This window comes from Esox lucius, chromosome 13, assembly GCF_011004845.1.
Source record: "Esox lucius isolate fEsoLuc1 chromosome 13, fEsoLuc1.pri, whole genome shotgun sequence".
In the NCBI taxonomy this organism is placed as follows: domain Eukaryota; kingdom Metazoa; phylum Chordata; class Actinopteri; order Esociformes; family Esocidae; genus Esox; species Esox lucius.
Window position 1 is genome coordinate 21853939 of NC_047581.1, and position 23514 is coordinate 21877452.

Here is a 23514-nt window from a genome sequence, read left to right on the forward strand (position 1 = left end):
TGGACGAGGGTTGGTCTGATGGACGAGGGTAGGTGTGATGGACGAGAGTAGGTGTGATGGACGAGGGTAGGTCTTATAGTTGTGGGTAAGTGTAATGGACGAGGGTTGGTCTGATGGACGAGGGTAGGTGTGATGGACGAGGGCAGGTCTTATAGTTGCAGGTAGCTGTGATGGACGAGGGTTGGTCTGATGCACGAGGGTAGGTGTGATTGATAAGGGTTGGTCTGATGGAGGGGGCTGAGTTTGTCTTTTGTAGTAAGACCCTGTAATACCCTGTGTTTGGTGAACATAAATCAGTCTTTGCTCCGTTACATTTCACCTACTTCAGTCGTTGGTCAAATCTGCGTCGGAATACAAACACTGACATAGCTAATTAAATGACAGACGGACACCGAGATGGGAAGTTGTCAATTGGAGGACGTTGACGAGGGAAATTCCCATCTCTGGCCACAGTTGCACGATGTAGCATTCCCGGCTGAACAGATGCAATATACTCTCAGGAACTGATGTTTATAAAAGTATTTCATTTCCATAAAACACCGTAAGAGCTGTATGAACAGACAAACTTCAGACATACTTATTGCATGTAAATACCCATAAACATACAAACCACAGAATGCACATGGGCAATCTAATTAGCCTACGCCATAAATAGTGTGATAATAAAATCTTAAGTAGGAAATCTAAACACTCTTGTAAAATAAATAAGAATACAGTGTCTACATTAATTATTCAGTGAAAATTATTAGTCAACCGAAATATAAACAAATAAACGGTTATTTGGTAACATTTGGTTCAAATTCAATTTAATGGCCATTTACACACGATGTTTCGATTTCAATTTAAAGTACGCAACACAATCATCATGAAATGTTGTCTTTTTATTCCCAAAGACGCAACCATCTCTGCTTTCAAAAACTCATCATATCTCCGCAAGCACATAGAGGTTAAGGTTAGAGAACCGGCTCCCGCTGCTTAGCCAGCTAAATCCTATAATAGCAATTTTATGGGGGGTCAAATGCAGTAATATATCCTAATGTTAATGTAATATTCTAGCTAACATACAAAATATAATAACACTACAGCTTGTTAGTATATTTATATTAGTTGTTCATTGACTCGAACTTTATTTAGTAATGCACTTTAGTTAGCAACATACCCAGTCTAGCTAGCTATATTTTAGTTGAAAGCAATTGCTGCTAACCAGGTGGCTTACTTGCAGTGCAGTCAGTAATTCTACCCAAGACCTGACTTACTAATAAATATTTGTTTGACAAGATGTACTGAGCATCACTACATTAGAGAAATATTTGTTTTACCATTAACATATATGATGCTCTTAATTCACAAGAATCTTATTTGCAACACAGATTAATAATAGAAATAAAGTATTATTTATTTTTGCCATTTATTTAGTTTTCTATTCTGCATGACTATAGGCTGACTCTGAAAAACAAATGCCTATTCAAACATTAAAAATGCAGTTTGCATTTGTATTAAATAATTGTCCTTGTTACTGTGTCACTAATGTCTTGAACAAAATATGTAACTAGTACTCAAGTACATTTTAGGTGTAACAGTACTTTCACTTGAGTACAGATTTTCAGTACTCTACCCATCCGTGTACACTTGACACATTTAACAAGGAACTTTAGTTTTTGAAACCAATCTTGCATTTAAAACGAAATTCAACTTTTTTTCTATCACTTCACTGCTGAGTGGTTTGTCGGAAATGTGCACTTTCAGTTCAGCTTTCAAGACTTCTGGGTGGGGTTACTGCTGAGACAGATGTGATCTAACTGTAAATGGAAGAGCCATCTATCCTCAGTCTCATAGTAAATACATCATATAATTAAAGTATGATTTCAGGCCCAGAATCATCTACTCTGCATAATGTTGGGTTCCTTGAAAATCAAAGCCATATTCCTTTCCCCAAATAAGTCTGTAACTCAAAGCGTTTCTGCTTGCTTCGGTTATGATATTTATTTTTTTTTTTTACGAACTTTTAATCATACTGATCAACTCTAAACAACATCTAATATGTAAAGATCTGTTAGAATTGTTTATATGACCTATTAGTTAGACTATGTACTGTTGTGTGGCCTGTCTAAACACCACCATGTGTTGCCTACTGTTTGGGTCCTGGGAGGCTATGCTGGAGGATGGACTGTGATAGGGGAGTGGGAACAATGGGCTCTTCTGTCTGGACCTCTGGGCCAGTATTCATCTGTTAACGCCCCAGACTGAGGATTTCTCATCAACAAGCCTGTGAGTCTGTTTGGACCAGGACAATACCAGCATTTCCATATTCATTGGTATTGTAGGATGGAAACAAAACACGAAGCAAATTGGACTTCTTCAGGCAAAAAGCCCCAATGTTGGAAACAAACATTGTATTGTCATCCAGATTCACATTTATTTTTCTTTTCTAAGCTGTATAACACTATTCCATACAGCAGGTTTTGAAAGGACCTAGGAGTAAAGTCTGTTTTGTGTTAATTTTTGCAATGGAAAACGTTTTGCAATACTGGTATCATCATATCTGTAGTATTTCTAGGCACACAGTGATGTCAAATTTGATGTCATTATCTACTGTAATTAAAGGGTTGTACTCAGTAATTGATGGTTTGTACCGGGCCTTTACATAAGGCTCATGTTATTGGTTTCTATGTTTTTATCAGATGTGTAGATCTGCATATAGTCAGAATATATAATTGAACTTTTTAGTCTGTATTTTAGATAATGGAAATCCCTTAGAATTAGAGTAGGAACTGGATGCGCAATGGAAAAATACTGCGCTATCAGATGTGTGTGTGTGTATATATAAACTCAACAATGAAAGTGTTGGTCAGGGTAGGGAAGTGCATTGAGCCAACACACTTGCCAACCAACCAAGCGATGCGCTCATGATCCTCATAGTTGAACGTCCAATCAAACAGTTGGAGAATCTGGACGGATTCATTAGAGTTGATTTGTGTTTTTAAGGATTAGCATGTTTTGGGAGGTATTTTCTGAATCGTATTTTTGGCTAATGTCTACCCGCCACAGTGGCAAAGCAAAAAATTATCCGCATTTGGCGTTAATTTCCTACCCTGTTGTTTATTCCATGTTTCATAATCTGAGATAAAGGTCCCAGACAAAAAGGATTCAATCCATGGATTAGGGCCCAATGGATTTTTTCCAACTGACCAATTTCCGTATTGCCCGTAACTCTGTTGCTTTTTATATTTCACTCCAATGTAGCTGTAGTAATACTGACTGATGACAGTTGTGAGTCCTGTTTGTGACGTACATGTTTGTCTGGGCATACATCTTTCGCATATTGGGAAACTTAAACAAAGGCCACTGTCCTTAGTGCCCTAATCCTTCAATACAATGACAGGTCAGGAAGGAAGGAGGACAAGCTCTGCGGATGCAGTCAGAGTTTAAAATCACGTTACATACTGTGGACTGGTACTGTGAACGCTGAGTTTTCTGTTTTGTCCTCTGAGTCATCAGACTTGTAGTGAATTACAACCAGCACCTATGAAGGGTTGGAGTTGACCTAGATCTTGTCCAGGCTTTGCCTTGACCATGCTCCGAAATGTAGGCACAGGGAAAGCCAATATTGGCTCAGTGTGGTACTGGCGTAGGTTGGCTGCCATTCAGTCAGTCAGGTATTGGCTCACATGCTTTTAGGTCCGGCCAGGAGGCAAGGTGAAGGACAGACCAAGGTTCTATTGGCTTTTACCTGCATCTGTAATGACAGCCTTTTGTATTGCGAGTTCAATTCAAGCCCAAGAAAGTGTGTGCAATGTGTTCAGAGTCAGGCTTTTGCTTAGCTAGGTGTAAGAGAATTTTCTGTTCTAATCGCCTCAATGTAGTCATCAAAGAATTAGCTGAACAGGCATTGAGGTAATGGAAGGACTGATGGCCATTTTGAGCAGGAAGTTGTGAACCTTGCCACAGCACTTTTTAATTCAATATCGTGGTGCTAAACCACTTTAGAGTTAGTTTTAAAAAGGGTGGTGGAAAGTTCTGTTTTTTTAACCAATCTGCATAATGATGTTATCATCTTTCTCACAATTTATCTGGCCTTCATGTCAAAAGGGCTGCTGCAGGCATCTTGATCAGTCAAATACACAGAAATGGCAGGCCAGGCATAATACTGCTCAAACTGCTCTTTCTGCGGTATAATATTAATGTAGGAAGTATGATAACAAATCACTCATGACAACACCCAAGCAAAACCTGTAGTACATGTAGCAACCTAAACCTTAGTAATCTGCAGTATTGCATAAAAACAAGGAGTTTTCAGTCAACTTCTCTGTAGGTTTCTAAAGCTGTAGCAGTCTAGCTAGCCGATTATGTTAGGCCTGCCCACCTAGCTGTGTAATTATAGCCCATTTATTTTATCTGGTTTGTTTTATATTCAAGCTTAAATAAATGAACCGTAAAGATTCAACATGTTCAGTTAGGGGAGCACCACATTCTGCCAGCTCAGTCCTATGAGTTTTATTTTCAAATCATTTAGCTCTCTGTATAGGAACGCACTCTGTTATCCTTAATATGTTGCATTAAGCAGTACAATATCATTGCAGTTTCAACCATGTGTCCTGATTAGAAAAACTTGATTCTATCTCCATGGTGAAGTGTGTGTGTGTCCCTCCTCAGGTGGATGGAGGCATGCGTAGAGGAGCAGCTTCCCCCCACCACAGAGCTGGAGGAGGGGCTGAGGAACGGAGTCTACCTTGGAAAACTGGCCATGTTTTTCGCTCCAAAGATGGTGTCTGAGAAGAAAATCTACGATCGTGACCAGGCCCGCTACAAGGTGACATTTGTTCCCTTAATAAAATGGTACCCCAGGATACTCTTTCTTGGAAACTAGACCGGCTGTGCTGTGTGCACAAGTGTGGCAAAATAAATGTACACGTTATTCAATGACTGTACCTAAATCACTTCCTCAAATCAAAGGGTGTTCGCGTTTCCAGACACTGAAATAGAAGCTGGTTCTCTTACCCTGGTTCTATTAAACTGGGTCTTTTGACATGCCTTAATTGACCTGGCTCTGTTTTAAACACTCAACACTCTAAGTCCCACTGTGATTGGTTGACACAAGCATCTCACACAGGTCACTGAATGAAGTTCGAGGGAGTATTCGAAGATATTTAGAAAAAATTATACTGGTGTTCCCTTTTATCTGAGGATTAATCCTTGGAGTAGAAGAACAGGTGATTTAGTGTGACTTAACATTCTACAAAGTAAAACAAAAACACTTTGACATTTAATATTGCTATCCGGCCTGCTTGTCATCATGGAGCCTGGTGAGGAAAGACTAAATTAAATTGTGTGAGATGACCAGCGTCTGAATTTCACGACGTCCATGGCCGTCATTGCCCTTCGCTTCCCCAAAAATCATTTTACGCCACCATGGCCTTTGTGCCTCTGCTACTGTCAAAATCTCACAGTCAGTTTGATGGTAAGTTTGTTTGTAGTTCCCAACTGAAAACAACCACAAAAACAGACTACATGCAGGTAAGCAAGCTAGCTAGTTATTGATAGATAGCTGACTTAGTGCTTACCTGAATGTAAATTCAAGGATTAAAATAATTACATTTATTATGTAGAAAAACATATCAGTTATAATAAATTATTCAAAATATGATATTAAAAATTGAATAATGTCAATGTTTTTATGTCATGCATGTATTTTTCATATCAACAGTTTAAGTTGTTTATTTGTAAGCTCCAAATCCTCTTATTTCACTCCATGTCCTCTGTGCCCTGGCATGTGGCCTTTGTGCCCTAAACATTTTTGTGACACTGACGGCCAAATGACCTCGCCCCAAAAATGACGTTATTCCATGCCAGGTGATGTCTAATGTGCTGTTGGTTGAATTATGGTGTTACCCATATAAACATTCTGGTTTTGTACCAACATTCTGTAAGTTGCCATTTTTATAAAGCTGTTGTCCTGTTACTTTATTTAAAAAATGTTCTGAATATTTATTGAGTTGGATAGACCACTGGGATAATGGTTAACAATCACACACACACACATACACCTCCCCTTTATCTAGATTCCCCCTCTCCCCCAGTCAGGATAGGAAGGGTCTAATCCGAGGTCCATTACAGAATTCCCCACTTCCTGTCAACAATCTCCTAGGTTAGAAAGAGATGGAAGCCCCCCCGCTGTTAGAGCCAGCAGCTGTGTTAATACACACACTTGCACGTTTTCCCTAATGTTTGAGCATACCCATGTGTGATTGTATTTTTTTGTGTTTCTGTTCCATGTTCATTTTGTAAAGCATCTTAGGGTAATTGAAAAGCGCTATATAAATATAATGCATTATTATTAAATGTTCCCGCCATAAACCTGCTACTAGTCATCCGCAAAAGGCTGTGTTTAGGGATCTAATGTTTTTGTGTTTGTCTCCAGCGCACAGGACTTCACTTCAGACACACCGACAACACGGTGCAGTGGCTACGAGCCATGGAGTCCATAGGGTTGCCCAAGGTGAGACCGCACACGCTCACACCTCTGTTAATCTCAACCTGTCCCTTGATCTCGTCATTCTCCTTGTGAGGACCAGCAAATTGTCCTCATGTCTCAAATACTTTGTTGACTTACTATTCTTTTGAGGACTACCTATGAGAGCCAGTAGTCCTCAAAAGAAAACTTGAATGGGTGCAGATATGCACCCATTCACTCGTTCCATTTCAAAATGGACCTTATCCCCAAAAGTCTACCCACAACCTAACCACCTAAACCTAATCGGTAGGCCAGTTGTTAAGCCAGGGATGGTCTTTTTCCCTCCTTGGTACTGGCAGCACGTCCGATTTCTTGTTTTTCTATACTTGAGGAGATTTTCTTATTTTTTTAATATTAAAAAATGAGAAACCAGGCAAGCCTAGTTCAGCCGGCCTGCAATAAAAAGTGTTGCCCTCTCGAGATTCGAACTCGGGTCGCCCAAATGAAACCACTACACCACAGAGTTATACATTTGCCAGCTGTCAGTATAGCCTCTTGTTTATCTTGAACAAACCCTCTTTTGCCACTGGTCGTTTTAATAGTTAATTGGCCATTCTTACTAAGTTAACATCTGCCGTTTTAACAGCGTTTTAGCCAGTAATAAGCTTTACCAGTATCTACTAACTTACTGGAATAGCCATAAGAATTGAGCAATTGCTAGAGAGTCTGCCAAAGCTATTTAGTTTCATGGCATAAGAATGTATTTTTTTCTTTCATGGCATAACAACATAATTTTTTCTTTCATTCGTGAATTACATTAATACAATAACTATCAATAAAGGTGACGATAACTTTTTCATCAAGTGAAAAGACGAAAGAATCGTGGAATCTACCAGAAACAATAAATAAACAACGTTGCTCTCAATTGATTCGAACTTTGGTCTTCCACATGAGAGGCACTGTCTTTAACCACTACGACACAGCATTACATGTTTCAGCAGTCGCTAGACTGAGGATTGTGTTACACTGAATAACGTTTCTTATTATCTTTACCTCTACCATAGCATCTATGGACTGTATTGCATTTGCAACTGGCCGTTTTAACAGCTTATTAGCCAGTAATAGGCTTACTAGTATCTACTAAACTCCTAGGAATAATCATAAGAATTGAGCAATTGCTAGCAAGACTGAAGATGAACTTTTCCATGCCAGAAACAGTTGCAATATAACCGTATATTGCTAACGTATCTATTGTATGTTGTAGGCAGCAAATATGTTTGTCTATCCTGACCCAAAATGCATGCACACTTCAAAAATCCAACAAAAACAGACGTAATATAACTTCGCTGGCAGTTTACGGTTTTCGTCTATACGGAACAATTCATAATGTGTACTTTGCTTCGCCTGCGAGGAGATATGAACTCGGGACCTATAGTTTGCAGGTCCACTTCTCTAAACACTACGCTATTTAACAAGGTATAGTCAGTCAGTCAGTCAGTCAGTAAGAGACATTCGCTTACAAAAATTGTTTTGCATTTTTGTAAGAGGGTTGATCGAAGGAAAAGTGAGTATAGCGAGTGAGCTGAGAAACAGGAGCTCGCATTTAAACCAACTACCTTCCACAAGGTGGGAGCAAATTTGGAATAGCTCCTTTAAATGTAAACCCACAACAACACACAAAGTAATGTAAGAATAGGTTGCTTTATTTGTTTTTCCCTTCCCCCTTATTCACAGTTCTATTCTCTCTGGAATAACAAATTGACAAAGACTGGAGCCCGAAGGCTTGGTGAGAAAGGCCAGTGCAATGCAGCCTGATGGATGTGGTTTACTGGCTCTCTATGCCATCATGGCCTCTGCACTATACAAGGTATCAGGAGACACTAATGAAATACCCATCACTAATGTCTCCTCTGGTTCTGTACTTTTAGATATTCTATCCTGAAACAACAGACGTGTACGATCGCAAAAACATGCCCAAGGTGGTTTACTGCATACATGCGTTAAGGTAAGAGGGACAATTCCAACACAAGATCATTTAGTGTCTTTCTGGATGACTACACCTTCTACTGTGTGGATGTCTGTTTGTAACTCATCTTCTGACATTGCAGTATTTCATCACATGTAATCGCTGTCTAATTGGGAATGATTTGGGGGAAAGAACTCATGTCAATGTTGTGTAAACCTAAAACCAGAATAGGCTGTTTTGGTTTTTGTTTGTGGTTAAAACATGTGCCATCTTCTGCTTTTGACTGAAAAAGGTGTGGCAATATATAGTCATTTCCTATACTTCAATACGCAAATTCTGTGATTGACGAAAATGTATGTCAAAGAAAAAATCTGTAATTGCAGAAGGAACCATGAAACTCATACAAAAGAATGACTTTTGACCATTTATATATTCAAAGTTTAAATATAATTGAGGAGTAGTGTGTATAAAAAGGTTGGTAAGCAAATGAGGTTTTGAGCTATAATTGTCTTACCATAATTTGCATCTGCAATTGGAACTAGTCATTGTGCATATCTTTGTATGGTTTAGCCATGTAATCAGTGTAGTCGTTTTATTCTCTGCATTTCAAAGTGAGAAACCGGTCTTAGTATCACTTTTGATTATCCCTCATTGCAGAGTTTGTGCAATGATAGGTACACCCTTGCTACTGATGGGTACTTCCTGTACACATTAAGTCATTTCCTATCAACAAACCGCTTCAGTGTATTTGGTGTCTCCTTTTGATAATTTTGTCAGGGTCTGCAAGAGATGGCGATGATGTCTTTCTTACAGAGAAGTCTTTAGTGACTAATGGTAGATTGGTAAATCTGAGGTTGGTATACAGGTCTGTTTCACTGACTGCTCTTTATTATTAATATGCCTATTGCCATGTTTTATCTGAAAGTAATCTTCTCATGTACAGTCCTATTGTTTAAAAATTTCTGTTCCCATTTTTTTTCATGTCCCAACGACTGAATATTTGCCATAACATTATACAAAACAGTTTCTGAAAAATTTGGGATGCTGTGCAAAATACTAATTAAACCAGAACGCAATTATTTGCAAATCATCCCTATATTTATTTGAAAATAGTACAAAGACAACATATAAAATGTTGAAACTGAAAAATGTTATTGTTTATGAAAAATACATGCCCATTATAAAATTATGAAGCCAGAGAGACTGAGACAAGGGGTATCCTTTGAAAATGGGAATTTCTAGCCTATAGTTCAAGTGAAATATAAGAAGGACGGTATGTATATTGGGTCATAAAAAAGGACAAAAACCTTTAAACCCTTCCACAGAAAACGGTTTAAAATCCTTAATGGAAACATTACTTGGCTAATGCATGACCATTCATGTTATCTATTAATGTAGACATCTGGAGTTTCCGTGAAGCACTGGCACTTGAATTAGAACCTCATCTTTGGTCAAGTGATGTCAAATTGGAGCTCTTTGGCCAGACACACATCAACCGTTAACTGCTCACACCAACAACGCACATGTCATAAAACAAACAGTACTGCATATTGAGCTACAGCAATCAAACAAGCAGATCAGTGAGTACCAAGAAAGTATCGGAAGAAACCAAAACGGCAAATGTTTTTTTTATTTGGTTTTAATACTTATAGCATTAGGTTACACATTACTGAACGTTCCTGAAATATCAATTGAGGTTACTACTCGTCATCACCCAGAGCACACACACAAATCATGAATATTTGCTGACTGGCATGGTAAAATAGTTCCCAGCTTAAGCCTAATCATGACCATGCAGATCTCTTTGTAGCGTTTAAATGTCAGCTTGTGGGATCAGGCGGCTGTGCTAGGCTAATGCCTGTGGCCATTAGGTATTTAACCATATTAAATCCATAGCTGCCCATCGATGGGATGACTACAATTTTGAGAAATAAAACACTACTTTTAATAGTCAGTTTCTACAACTTCTTCAACAATATACATATTTCGTCACCCCGATTTATCCCTGTATTTGACACGCCTTAAAATATATGCACCTCTCCCACCTATGCAAAAGCAAGTGGATCATATTGTAGAACGGTAAATGACCGACTTACGAGCAAGGGATGGAAAATAGCGGAGAGGCTTTTTTTGTGTCATTGGACGTGCGTTCACTAGTGATCACTACTGCTGTTGCATTCAAAACGAGCGCTGCCATAACATCTGTCTAAAGTGGATCCCTATGGACCTTATCATGGCATAAAAGCACAATGAAGGTTGTCATTGTGCCATCATAAACATTACACAGAACATGATTGGCCAAGGGCTAAGATCTATCAACATACTGTAACAGCTGTCTGTCTCGTGCTTTTGCCACTGAATTACTTGTATCACTGCATTCAGTAGCACACTACTCTAGTAACATCTTCATAAAATGAACAGCCTATAAAACAGGGAAGCCTACACCCTTTTAATGCCCTTCATTTGAGCAGGACCCATACTGGTCTTAACGCTTTCCAACTGTCACATGATCATCCATCTGAAATCTCATTCCACACTGCAAACAATTGGTTAGCTTAGAATACAAAATAGATCTGATTCCAGCCCACTGAAACAGATTGAGGAGTGCAGCTCCCTCCCAAATCACCTGCTAGGCGTTGTTTTGTCTTGGACTGCGAGTGCTGGTGATTTGTCTGAGACAAGGTGAGATCACTTTTTTTAGAAGTGTGATTTTGGAAGCGCCTTGACATTTTAAGGGGGTGAGCATACAATACAATCCCTGTTTCCCTTGAATATGTCATCTCCATAAGGAATAGGGCCCCAGCTGAGTAATAGCCAATCGAATCTCCCCTCCGCTGCTGTAACAGCTCTGTTACTGACATGTTATGGTTGTGTGAGTGAAGGCAGGTTTTGTATACAGTCATGTCATGTATACATGTACACTGTCATTTGTGTGGAGAAGGTTGGATCGTCTCTACATGGGGCATAGGATTGTAGTGATTATGTTAGCTAGTTGGCTTGTTTTCTTTTTAGCTGTTTGATCAGGGCCCATGAGGGTCAGTTTCCTTCCCTGCACACACACACACTTTTCCTTCCTGGTAAGCCTGTCTAACCCCTCAGGGAGTGAGTGAATACATTTTGGCTTTAAGGAGAAGTAGACCTACTGGGTTGTGAATGTTGTTTTGGAGAATCAACCATAGTGCAATTGAAACGGAAAAAAAGAAATTAAATTTGGATCCCTGATTAGATTGGTTTGGCATATATTTGTGCACGTGTTTGTTTCGATAAGTGTGATATTGTGTGTATCATTGATTTGTTTTAAAAGAGGAAAGGGGAGTGGGTGTGTCTGTGTGGAGCGAAAGGGATGAGTTGTTGTTCTTTGTCTTCCCTGCTTATCAGCCTTGTCAGCAGGGTGATCTAATGAAGCCTCCATCATTAGCCAGAGTCTGAGTCAGCTGTTTATTTCACTGCAGGGCTGAGTCAGTCAGTCAGTCATGGATTAACAGTGTTTTAAATCTTGGCCTTAGCTTTGTCTAAGCAAACTTTAAACCATTTAGGAAAAGACCTGTGTCGTTGTTCATTTACATACAGAGACTTCTGTGCTCTTGGAAATGTTTTGACTTTATATAGACAGGTGTGGGCCTTTCTAAAATGTGTCTAATCAATTGAATTTGCCAGAGGTGGGCTCTAAATTCTAGAGACATATCCAGGATGATCAAAAGACACAGGATAGATCTGAGCTGAATTTGGAGTGTAATGGGAAAACGGCCAATAAATTGGCACACATTTCAATTAATATATGTTTGCTTATTTCTATTTGGTTTTGTGGTAAATGGCCAATATATCACAGGAAAGTCTCTATCCAGGCAATCCTCTTGTTCCCTTATCCCTTTCCTGGTGTATATGTACCACAACTGTGTGCCTTGTTCCATAAATAGACACTAGTCTAATTTATCATTAATGCCCCCTTATGAACGTACTGCCATATCAAATTTTAATGCGGTTTCCAGCCACCAGTTGGTTTCAGGCTAGCTTGTCTCAGGACAGGACAGAAACTGCTACTTTATCTGAGCACACAGTGCCCCCCACTGGGAAGAAAGTGACATTGCAGGTTTAGGGTTAATGCTCTCATATCTCAGCGTAGAGCACACAGTTGTTTCAAGGTCATGGAAGGATGGATGTGAAAGGTGAAAGCAATATGGTTCACCCTTTGCTCACCCAAGGATGAGAGGATTTAACCTCAGCTGGAGTGTGTATATGTGCAAATGTGTGTGAATGTTTTCCCCACCTTAGCTATTGATAATCATAGTCACATGTTAGCTTCCTTCCTTTTTTTGTAACCATACCATGTGCTTCATACCATTTGACTAATTGTATTACACTGTTTTCTGACTTATCTGATTGTCAATGGACAAATAAAAATACAAAATACAAACCTGAATTTTGCTACTTTTGTGTTTTTTTATTCCAGCTTATACCTGTACAAACTGGGCATTGCACCTCAAATCCAGGACCTGCTGGGGAAAGTAGCCTTCACAGGTAAGAAAGACCAGGCTGCAGCAGCATTTGATCCACCAGCTCTTCTACTCTATCGTGATAGTGGAAAGAACTCTATCAGTTTGCTTAAACCTTTAGCAATTTCACTGTTCTGTTTTTTCCATCTCCAGCATGTTTTGAGGTTTGAAAAAATGCAGTTTCTGAGGTTCCTATCCTAGGATAAAGAGATTTCCTGATGTGTGAGTCTGGCTGAACTGTTATGTGTCTGTCCCACAGAGGAGGAGATCAGTAACATGCGTCGTGAGCTGGAGAAGTACGGTATCCAGATGCCCACCTTCAGTAAAATAGGAGGCATTCTGGCCAACGAGCTGTCTGTGGACGAGGCAACCTGTGAGTAGTACACTACGCTCATCCACCCAACAAGGGGTGGAAGGTTTGGTTCCAGCCCAGCACTAAAACGCCCATTTTGACAGCAGGCATTGTCAGGCAGAATCATGATCAGTAACGCTTGTCCTCCTGAGATCCAACATGACACCGACGCAGTTAGAGTGCGCCTACCTAAGACCCGACAGGACATGGGGTAATTAGAGGGCGTAGAGTTAAGACCCAACAGGACATCAGATAAGACAGAAGGAGAAATGACACCACACAGGATACCCTTGAACCAGACAGGAAATGGCTCCATCCACGTATTCAAACATAGCCCCGGGGGGGGGTGGGGGGTCTTGTCAGGGACTCAGTCACTGTATGCACAGCAGTGTAGGTTGACATTGTGTTGTATGCACAGCAGTGTAGGTTGACATTGTGTTGTATGCACAGCAGTGAAGGTTGACATTGTGTTGTATGCACAGCAGTGTAGGTTGACATTGTGTTGTATGCACAGCAGTGTAGGTTGACATTGTGTTGTACTGTATTCATTGCAGTGAAGGTTGACATTGTGTTATATGCACACCAGTGTAGGTTGACATTGTGTTGTGTGTGCACACCAGTGAAGGTTGACATTGTGTTGTGTGTGCACACCAGTGAAGGTTGACATTGTGTTGTATGCACAGCAGTGAAGGTTGACATTGTGTTATACTGTATTCATTGCAGTGAAGGTTGACATTGTGTTATATGCACAGCGGTGAAGGTTGACATTGTGTTGTGTGTGCACACCAGTGAAGGTTGACATTGTGTTATATGCACACCAGTGAGGGTTGACATTGTGTTGTATGCACGGCCGTGAAGGTTGACATTGTGAACCTGGCAACAATAGTCTGACGTCCCACAGACAAATATTTACCACTTGGTGGTGCTTCTGCTCGGCTCTGTCCCCAGTGCACGCTGCTGTCTTTGCCATCAACGAAGCTGTGGATAAGGGTCAGGCTCCGGTGACCATGGGGGCGTTGAAGAACCCCAGCGCAATGCTGAGGAACACTGAGGAAGAGCTTGCCCAGGACTACCAGGACACACTAAGGCAGGCCAAGGCCAACAAGGAAGACCAGGCGTCAGGCAGGGTGAGAAACTCTCAGGCTAGGGTTGGGTAATGTTACCATCGACTTTTCACAATGACTGACTGACTACTTGCTTGAGTAATGTTCAGAACATTGTCAAAAAAAAATAAAAAAATATTTAAGCCACAAGGCCCAGGGGGGTGGGGTGTATGCCCAGTATACCATGGCCAATAGCTGCTCTTAGGGACAGCACATAGCAGTGGAATATTGGCAGTTTCCCATCAATCTTATTGTTTTGAGATTTTAAATGTGACTTATTGAATTTATCCATAGGCATAACAGAGTTCCATCTCAGGAAGTTAAGGTGGATGGGATGGAATCATTCTGGCCATCCCCCAACACCAGTCCGAGCCTCCCTGTAGAGTCTCATTTCTCCCTATGCACTGAATACAACCCTCTTCAGTCTGGCAAGGAGGAGGTTATAGTTAGTAGTGTAGTGGCTGTGGTCTAGGGAGACTACTGTACCTGAATCACTGACTCCTCAGCCCTGGTCATGGTAGTTCACTAACACGCTGGTTCCCCCCAAGCCAATCTATCCTCTTAAACTCCTGTCACACTCTGTGTGCAAGGTTGACAAATGATCCCAGCAAAGTCAGAAACTCTCAGCGTGTGCAGTTTCATCAGGCACAGAAGTGAATAAAAACCTTGAAAATGCTTTTAAACTTAGTCTAACAACAGTTTTGTCATGTTTGGCTCCTCCTCAGCGCTCGTCCATAGCCACGGAGGAACGAGATGTTTATGAGGAGCTACTGACCCAGCAGGAGATCCAGAGCTGCATCGACCTTGTTAACAGTAAGGCCTGTACCATCCAGTCTTACCACTCCAGGGCAGACCCACACACAAGCTGAGACTTCAAATCAAAAAGACCCATATTCATTGGTTCAGTTACAAACTAAACTCAGTGACTTTTGCACTGATAGCCTGACTAAGCAGAAATGTTTGGAATTTTGTTTCTGACTGTTATCTAGTTTGCAGCACAGTGTGGGTTATCCAAAACAACGTAGACAGGCATACATACATGTGCACTGCAGCCTCACTGGGAATCGAACCAACAACCTTAGCATTGCAAGCTCCATGCTAAACTGACTGACATGAGCGGGTTTAAAATATATTCTTATAAGGCTGTCTGTATGCTGGCTTTGGTTAATGATTTCCTGATTGTGTCCAGGTAAGAGGAGTTCCTGACTAATCATTGATCTTAGTTAACCAGTCATGGACAATGGAGAAAGGAAAATGTCTGATGAGATGTTAAATGGGCGTCCTGACTGGTCACTTCAGATCCTGTGATACTGATCATAAGAGTAGGGATGTTAACCCAGGTGTCCTGGCTACCTTTCTAATCTGGCCCTCATACTATCATGGTCATCTAATCATCTGCTGCCTTATATTGGCTCCTTATTCCTCTCTACTGTAACAATAGGAATTGTAGTGTGAGGTGCTAAATGTGTGCAATCCATAATGTATGCAAGTCTGTCTGCATAATGTCATCAGCTGAATTACTACAATGTGAATGTAGCTCATCCATCCGCTGATTACTGTTTTGTATAACACGTCTCACTTTGGCACCTAAACAACTACAATGGAAGGTGTCTCAGAATAATGTTGTATGTAAAAGAGGGTTTCAGTTTGTCTTTGTTTGTCAGGCAATCCTTCAACTCCTTCCCTCCTTCTGCCTGTCTATCCAGCCCAAGAGGCGTTGCGGCAGGTTAACCAGGCCATCTCTGCCCAGGACAAGGCTGCTCTTCTGGCTGTTCTCGGGTTACCCGCCCTGGGGCTTCTAGGCATCCAGGAAGCCAACTCTCACTGGTACCTGGAGCGCTTAACCTCCTACTGCCAGGTCACGACTGGGGTGAGTGCGGCCAGCTGTACTTGTTCATGTCAAGTAGATTGTCAGATGTAGGTGTGGGAGGTTTCTTGTGAAAAGAGAGAATAATACTTGAAGAATGTGAGGGGAGGTCTTTTATTTGTTGGTTTTAGTTACGTTTGGGTTACAGAACCTTGACTTTGCTGTTGACTTTAATTAACAACTGTTTGTACTTCACGTCAGGATGCTGGAAGAGCACTGAAGCTACAGAGAGAAGAGATCCAGAGGGTGATAAACTCATGCAATGTCTTCGCTGATGCGGAGAGGCAAAGTGAGCACCCATGACCTCTCCTTCCAGTAACTTCTGAATTCCATGAGAAGGAACATGTTGGTTGGGTATTCGTAGGGCTCTTCATGCTTTGCAGTCCTTTGCATTACGCCTAGATTGACGACTGTGATGGTTTCAGAACTGGAGGCCGTTGCAGCGATCAACGCCGCCATTCGTCATGGCGTAGCAGCAGACACCGTGGAGGAGCTGATGAAGCCAGCGGCCCAGCTTCCCATCGTCTACCAGACTGCTGCCAACCTTTACCAGAATGAACTGTTCAGCCTGCAGTTACAGGGGAAAAAGGTGACACACACACTTAACCTCAAGTTAAAAATACCTATTTCAAACCACCATATTGTGTTGTACAGTTGTTAGTGGGCGCTGGTTGTCACACCAAAGTAGTTGTCGTCTTGCTAGGTTGGCTGGTGTGCAGATAGTTGACTGCAGATGTGTCTTTTCTACAGTTCTGTGTGTCTGTGCAGGTGATTTTACAGTGGAATGACGGTGCTCTGTTTAATTTGCATTGGGCAGGCAGGCCTGGGGCATGAGGAGCTGGCTGTGGCAGTAGAAATGCTGTCAGCGCTGGTTGTGCTCAACGAGGTCCTGGACACCAAGGACCCCCAGTCTGTTACTGAACAGCTGACCGACTCTCCTTTGGGCTTCAGCAACATGGACCAGGATAACCTGCACAGGTAGGTGACGCCATGGAGTTGGAGAGATGACAACTGGAAGAAGCACCGCCTGCCTCGTGTGTCACCTCTCCTGGCCCCTGCTCTCTCTCAGGTATGCAGACACTCTGATCACCCACCGAGCCGAGAGCCTGTCCCGAGGCCTGGAGTTCCTCACCTGGAATGATGTTCAGAAGACCATCGACTCTGTCAACCTTCAGGTCCACGAGGAACACGAGCGTGAGTCAGCTCCTCGAACTGTTTCAACCGTTTATAGAGCCCATTCAGTGACTTAGTAAAAAGGTCAGGAGAGTCTCTTTCAGTCTGGAATGTACATGGGTTTAAGTAGTCCCGAGTTCACCGTCATTAAGCGGTTTCCTGGTCTTTACAACGTCTGTCTGTCTCCCATCCAGGGATCATTGCTCTAGCTGAGATCAATGAGGCACTGAGCTCTGGGGACCATAAGCAGACCCTCTCTGCCCTGCTCCTGCCCACAGCCAAACTGCAGGGTGTCAACCCAGCCACAGCCAAACATTACCACGACGTCCTGCAGAACACCAAGATACTCATCTGCAAGGTACTGTTAGCTACTATGACAGTAGTTACACCTCTGTCTTCTGAAATGTCTGAGAAGGCTTTAATACCCGAAAGCTCAGGATCACAGCTGTTGATCAGATTTAGGTTGCATATCTCGGTTCTCATTTCCCTTACTATAATGCATAACTGTTGACCAGAACCTAGTGTTCTGTAAAAACGTAGTCCTCTCTATTGGGAATAGAGTGGTATTGGGGATCAGACCACTACATCTGTAATCTCGTCCTAATAATACTTCTGGTTGAGTAGATGAGTGAAGATATTGAATTGAGATGTTCAGTAATTAATGAAAGCATGATGAAGCAGCTTCATCTAGAGGACATGCTTTAACCTGGGGAATTGTTATAAATAATGCTTTCTGTGAATGCATTTTGATATCAACGGTTTTAACTATGCCAACACTTACTATTGGAGTGCACCAAACTTTTCAGGCGTAATCACTACTATTACAAAATGTGATGAAGTCGTATTGTTTAATTGTTTTACAAGTTGTTTTCAAATGGGCGCATTCGTTATTATGCCATTCTAGGACACTGAGTGTCTTGTAACTTCTTCAGTGTTGTGTTCAGGATCATGGTCTTCAGTGTAGCCTTGGCTTTGTGTTCAGGATCATGGTCTTCAGTGTAGCCTTGGCTTTGTGTTCAGGATCATGGTCTTCAGTGTAGCCTTGGCTTTGTGTTCAGGATCATGGTCTTCAGTGTAGCCTTGGCTTTGTGTTCAGGATCATGGTCTTCAGTGTAGCCTTGGCTTTGTGTTCAGGATCATGGTCTTCAGTGTAGCCTTGGCTTTGTGTTCAGGATCATGGTCTTCAGTGTAGCCTTGGCTTTGTGTTCAGGATCATGGTCTTCAGTGTAGCCTTGGCTTTGTGTTCAGGATCATGGTCTTCAGTGTAGCCTTGGCTTTGTGTTCAGGATCATGGTCTTCAGTGTAGCCTTGGCTTTGTGTTCAGGATCATGGTCTTCAGTGTAGCCTTGGCTTTGTGTTCAGGATCATGGTCTTCAGTGTAGCCTTGGCTTTGTGTTCAGGATCATGGTCTTCAGTGTAGCCTTGGCTTTGTGTTCAGGATCATGGTCTTCAGTGTAGCCTTGGCTTTGTGTTCAGGATCATGGTCTTCAGTGTAGCCTTGGCTTTGTGTTCAGGATCATGGTCTTCAGTGTAGCCTTGGCTTTGTGTTCAGGATCATGGTCTTCAGTGTAGCCTTGGCTTTGTGTTCAGGATCATGGTCTTCAGTGTAGCCTTGGCTTTGTGTTCAGGATCATGGTCTTCAGTGTAGCCTTGGCTTTGTGTTCAGGATCATGGTCTTCAGTGTAGCCTTGGCTTTGTGTTCAGGATCATGGTCTTCAGTGTAGCCTTGGCTTTGTGTTCAGGATCATGGTCTTCAGTGTAGCCTTGGCTTTGTATCTCGCCGTTTAATCCTGACAGGTTTACAGTCCGTGCGGATAAAAAGCATCCCCATAATATGATGCTGCTGCCACCATGCTTTGCTCTGGGGATGGAGTCCCCAGGAAGATGCTGGGCTGCATTTAGGCCAAAAAATCCCACCAGAGAACCTTTTGCCATGTCTTTGCTGTGTCTTCGACATATCTTGTGTCAAAATGCAAACAGAAATTAATCTGTGTCACCCTTCCAAATAGTGCAGCCTTGTGGAGCATCAAGGTACAATATTATTTGACCGGAGGCCAGTTTCCAGTCCATCAGTTTGGTTGGATTGCCTGTTGTAATAAAAACAACAACAATGTATAATAGTTTTAAGAGTTATTTCTTCTAGTTTACCCCTTACTGGTGTTTTTAATCTGAAATTACATGACACTTTAATTTCATACAGAGATGTACTCTTATTCAACCAGTCATTTGACTTCTGAGGGCAATTGGCTACACCACAGCTTATTTAAGTGTCCTACCTAAAGGGATAAATACTTTTGCAATACATTTTTTGTAGTGAATTAAGAAAACACAGTCTACTTGAAAATAATTGAAAAGACAATGTAATGTAATATTTTGTTGATCAGTGACAGAAAATACAGACTGATAGGTAATAATATTGGTATCTGAAATGGGTGGTTTGAAATGGGTAAGAGATGTTTTAGGTTCATCAAGACCATCAGGTCATATTTGTGACTCAGGAATAGCATATATTTTCATCGTTATATTTTGTAGCTTCAGTCAATGAAAGCTACTATAGTAAGAATAAAACAAACTCTTCATTACAATTGCTGTTTATTACAAATTTCTGTATCCCACTGACACAGTCACATCCAACTGACACAGTGAAACCCAAATACTAAATGTATACTGCTGGCAACTTAGCAGAACTGTTGTTGGGTCACGTGTTTTACAAGAGATTTTTCCAGATGGCTTCCCTGCTGATTTATTTTCGGTTTCTTTGTTCCATCTGTGACAATGGGAGTCATAAGGGGCAGTGGGAGCGCACACACACACACACACACACACGCATACGTCTCTACTCCAGAACAGCCGGTCTCTGAGACGTCCTCTTGGAAGCAGCCGTCCTGGACATGAGAACACACAGGAAGGGGTCCAGGCAGCTGTGAAAACAGCACAGACACACGGCCGCACTGTAGTAGATGTACAGCCCGTCCTCCCGGCTGGTGTACAGCCTCACGTAGTGGGCCATATGGAGCACGCCGCTGGGACCGAAACAGACCGTGAAGATGAGGAAGACCAGTGTACTGGCCCTGATGAAGGGGTTCCAGTCGAGGCCGGAGCGGCCCAGATGTCTCACCACTGCCACATGGGTGCAGGCACAAACCGCAAAGGGCACAAGGAACCCGAGACTGACCAGGACCAGCTTGTAGGGCACCAGCAGGCCGTGGGAGTCCTCCTCCAGGGGCAGTATGTCGTGGCAGGTGGTGATGCCCAGATGGGGCAGTGGGAAGCTCTGCCTGACCAGGAGCTCTGGTGCCGCAGTCACCCCGAACAGGCCCCACGCCCCCAGGACGGTCCCTAGAGCCCAGGCTGTCTTGGGCAGGCGCCGGTAGAGGAAGGGCCGGGCCACCGCCAGGTAGCGCTTGACGCTGACACACGCGATGATGTTAGCCGAGCAGTACACGTTGCCGTAGAAACAAGCGGTGACGAGGCGGCAGGTGGCGTCGCCGAACACCCAGTCGTTTCCGTTGAGGTGGTAGTGGACGCGGAGGGCCAGGGAGAGCAGGAGGAGCAGGTCGGAGGTGGCCAGGCTCAGGTAGAGCACCGCCGTGGAGACGGACCCGGCCCGGCACCTCAGGCACACCAGGACGTACATGTTGGAGGGGATGCCCAGCGCCATGGCCAGGAGGTAGGCTGAGGGGATGAGCCGTGTGCTGAGGAGCCCCGTGGTGTAGGCTGCTGCAGGATCCCCCGGCCTCACGTCCAACTCAGGGCCCCGCGTGGACATCTGGACCAGGCTGGGGGGCCCAGACACAGCTGTGCCCATGTTCTGGACTGTTCTGCTAATCAACGTCCTTGGGCCCCACACAGCTTTCATGGTGACGTTGGTCTTGTTCACATTCTCTGTTTGTGGCGAAAAATGGGGAAAGACCATTTCCAGAGATATTGAATCTGAGGTTAGGTTTTCTACTGTATATGCAGCCATTCTCCATTTAACACAGTGTAACATAGAAACGTCTTAAAAATAACAGGTCAGTATTGTTCAAAACATGTATGATGTTTGAAACGGTTCATAAATATTTGCTAGATGTGTGGTGATGATAAACCAGCAATTATGGCGATGATTTCCTTGCAACCACTTTGTCCAGCCCTGCACCTTGTTGGAGTGGAACTAGTGAGAGACCAATAAGCAGCTCTAATTTGACAAAAAAGACACAAATTTGGTATGAAATCAGTGTAAAAGAAAAGTGACTCACCATTGTTCTGGGCAGATCGTCCTATCATCAGACAGAGGAAAATCCCAGACTGCATACAGGTCATGTATCCCTCCTGTGTCTTCCACATTATTAGTAATACCACTATCACTGTAGTGATTCTACAGACTAGCTATAAACTAGCAGCATCAGTTGGCAGGTTCACATGGTCAGTCAGGTTTCTGTAGTGAAAGTCCCCGCTCAGCCACTGTTGGCACTGATCCTTGTTGTTTGTCCCGTGTGATTCCTGTCCAGGCTCAAAACTGAGTTCCTGTATACTGATTCAGCTTACTGGCAGGAGGCGGTCTTATTAGTACACACATCACATGGTGTTGCTCCTTTGATTTTTGTTTCTCTTTTTGTTTGTTGGTTTTGTTTCTCCACCCCTGTTAGTACCTAAACTTTTAGGGCCAGTTTCACAGAAAGTCTTTTTTAGTCAAAGTCAAAAATAGAAAACTCCATTGAACTTGTTTTTTAGTCCTAGACTAGGCTTAATCTGCATCTGCGAAACTGGCCTTTAATTTTGTTTAGACAATATTTGAAGTCTGTTTTTGCCTAATCTAGAATTCCTGGTGGTTATTCTGCAGTTTTTTGTGATGGTTGTTCTTAGTTTTTATTGTCTTCATGTTATGTCGGCCTTGTATACTTGTGTTAAAGGATGAAGTGACTTTTCTGTTTACATTACATTGTTACTATTTATTTATCTTGTGGCTTCTAATAGAACCAATTTGTTTGTCCTATGTGTGGGGAATTCAAACCCCCAAAAGCAGACCCACTTCCTGACAGAAACCAAGGGGGGTCCTGTTTTCTCTCGACTTCCTTCCTTTGTAGTTGGGGACACAACCTCCCTGCTCCAAAGACCTCCATAATTAGCCTGGGAAATAAATTGTTTGTCAGGCAGCCTACATAAATGTTCAGTGTGGGTTTACTGTTCTGCCTGGTATTTATGTTTGAGCACTTATGAATGGTGTGGACTGAGCTGAGGAGGTTTTGGCCACTGTCTAACAATTGGTGTTTTTATATTTTCCCTCAGGTCTTTTCTCTGGACACAGAGGAAATGGTACACCTTGTTCATGTAGATCCTTCATTTCTAGCTTCTGATGTGCTTCATAGACAATTAACTGTGCCTGGTTTGAGTTTGTTGGGCTAAATAAACCAATAGCACGTACATGTTGTCTTGGCTAGTGCTTAGAAAAACAGAATTCAGTTATGGCTTTATCCTAATTAGAGATCTGTACTTCTTGTTCAACCTCTATTTACCTGGAATTGTTTGTGCATGGCCCAAGTTAGAATTTGACACAGCCGTATGTGTGTTGTCAATTTGTTTGTGTGGTTTACCATTCTGAAATGCAGAAATTGAAAGTGTGTGTTGTGACACAGGTCGTCTGTGTGTGTGTTGTGACACAGGTCGTCTGTGTGTGTGTTGTGACACAGGTCGTCTGTGTGTGTGTTGTGACACAGGTCGTCTGTGTGTGTGTGTGTGTGTGTTGTGACACAGGTCGTCTGTGTGTGTGTGTGTTGTGACACAGGTCGTCTGTGTGTGTGTGTGTTGTGACACAGGTCGTCTGTGTGTGTGTGTTGTGACAGAGATCGGGGGATGAGTCTGCTGTCCTGTGGCTGGACCAGATCCAAGAAGGGATACACACAGCCAACCAAGATGAAGTGGAGGCTCTCTCGTGTAATTATTATTTATTTAACATTCTAGATTTTCAAAGTGGAGAGTGGAGGGTGGTGGTCAGAGGTAGATGGTAGATCATGAGAGAGGTAGTCTGAGGTAGATGGTAGACGATGATGAGAGGTAGTCTGAGGTAGATGGTAGACGATGATGAGAGGTAGTCTGAGGTAGATGGTAGACGATGATGAGAGGTAGTCTG

The 23514-nt window shown here is 42.4% G+C and overlaps 1 protein-coding gene across 3 annotated transcripts in view; it reads left to right on the plus strand.

The window, feature by feature from the left end:
- The window catches only part of iqgap2 (IQ motif containing GTPase activating protein 2), a 57498-nt gene that overhangs the window by 14983 nt on the left and 19001 nt on the right, over positions 1-23514 (plus strand). For 2 of the 3 annotated variants that reach the window (XM_020052720.3, XM_020052721.3), the window contains 15 exons: positions 4654-4810; positions 6419-6496; positions 8380-8456; positions 12868-12935; positions 13170-13283; positions 14211-14389; positions 15091-15178; positions 16072-16235; positions 16434-16521; positions 16658-16821; positions 17050-17210; positions 17302-17426; positions 17600-17763; positions 22674-22700; positions 23228-23318. In XM_020052720.3, the coding sequence (XP_019908279.2) occupies positions 4654-4810; positions 6419-6496; positions 8380-8456; positions 12868-12935; positions 13170-13283; positions 14211-14389; positions 15091-15178; positions 16072-16235; positions 16434-16521; positions 16658-16821; positions 17050-17210; positions 17302-17426; positions 17600-17763; positions 22674-22700; positions 23228-23318 (1745 nt within the window). The remainder of the gene's footprint in view (positions 1-4653; positions 4811-6418; positions 6497-8379; positions 8457-12867; positions 12936-13169; positions 13284-14210; positions 14390-15090; positions 15179-16071; positions 16236-16433; positions 16522-16657; positions 16822-17049; positions 17211-17301; positions 17427-17599; positions 17764-22673; positions 22701-23227; positions 23319-23514) is intronic. The other variant, XM_013136819.3, reaches the window with a different exon arrangement.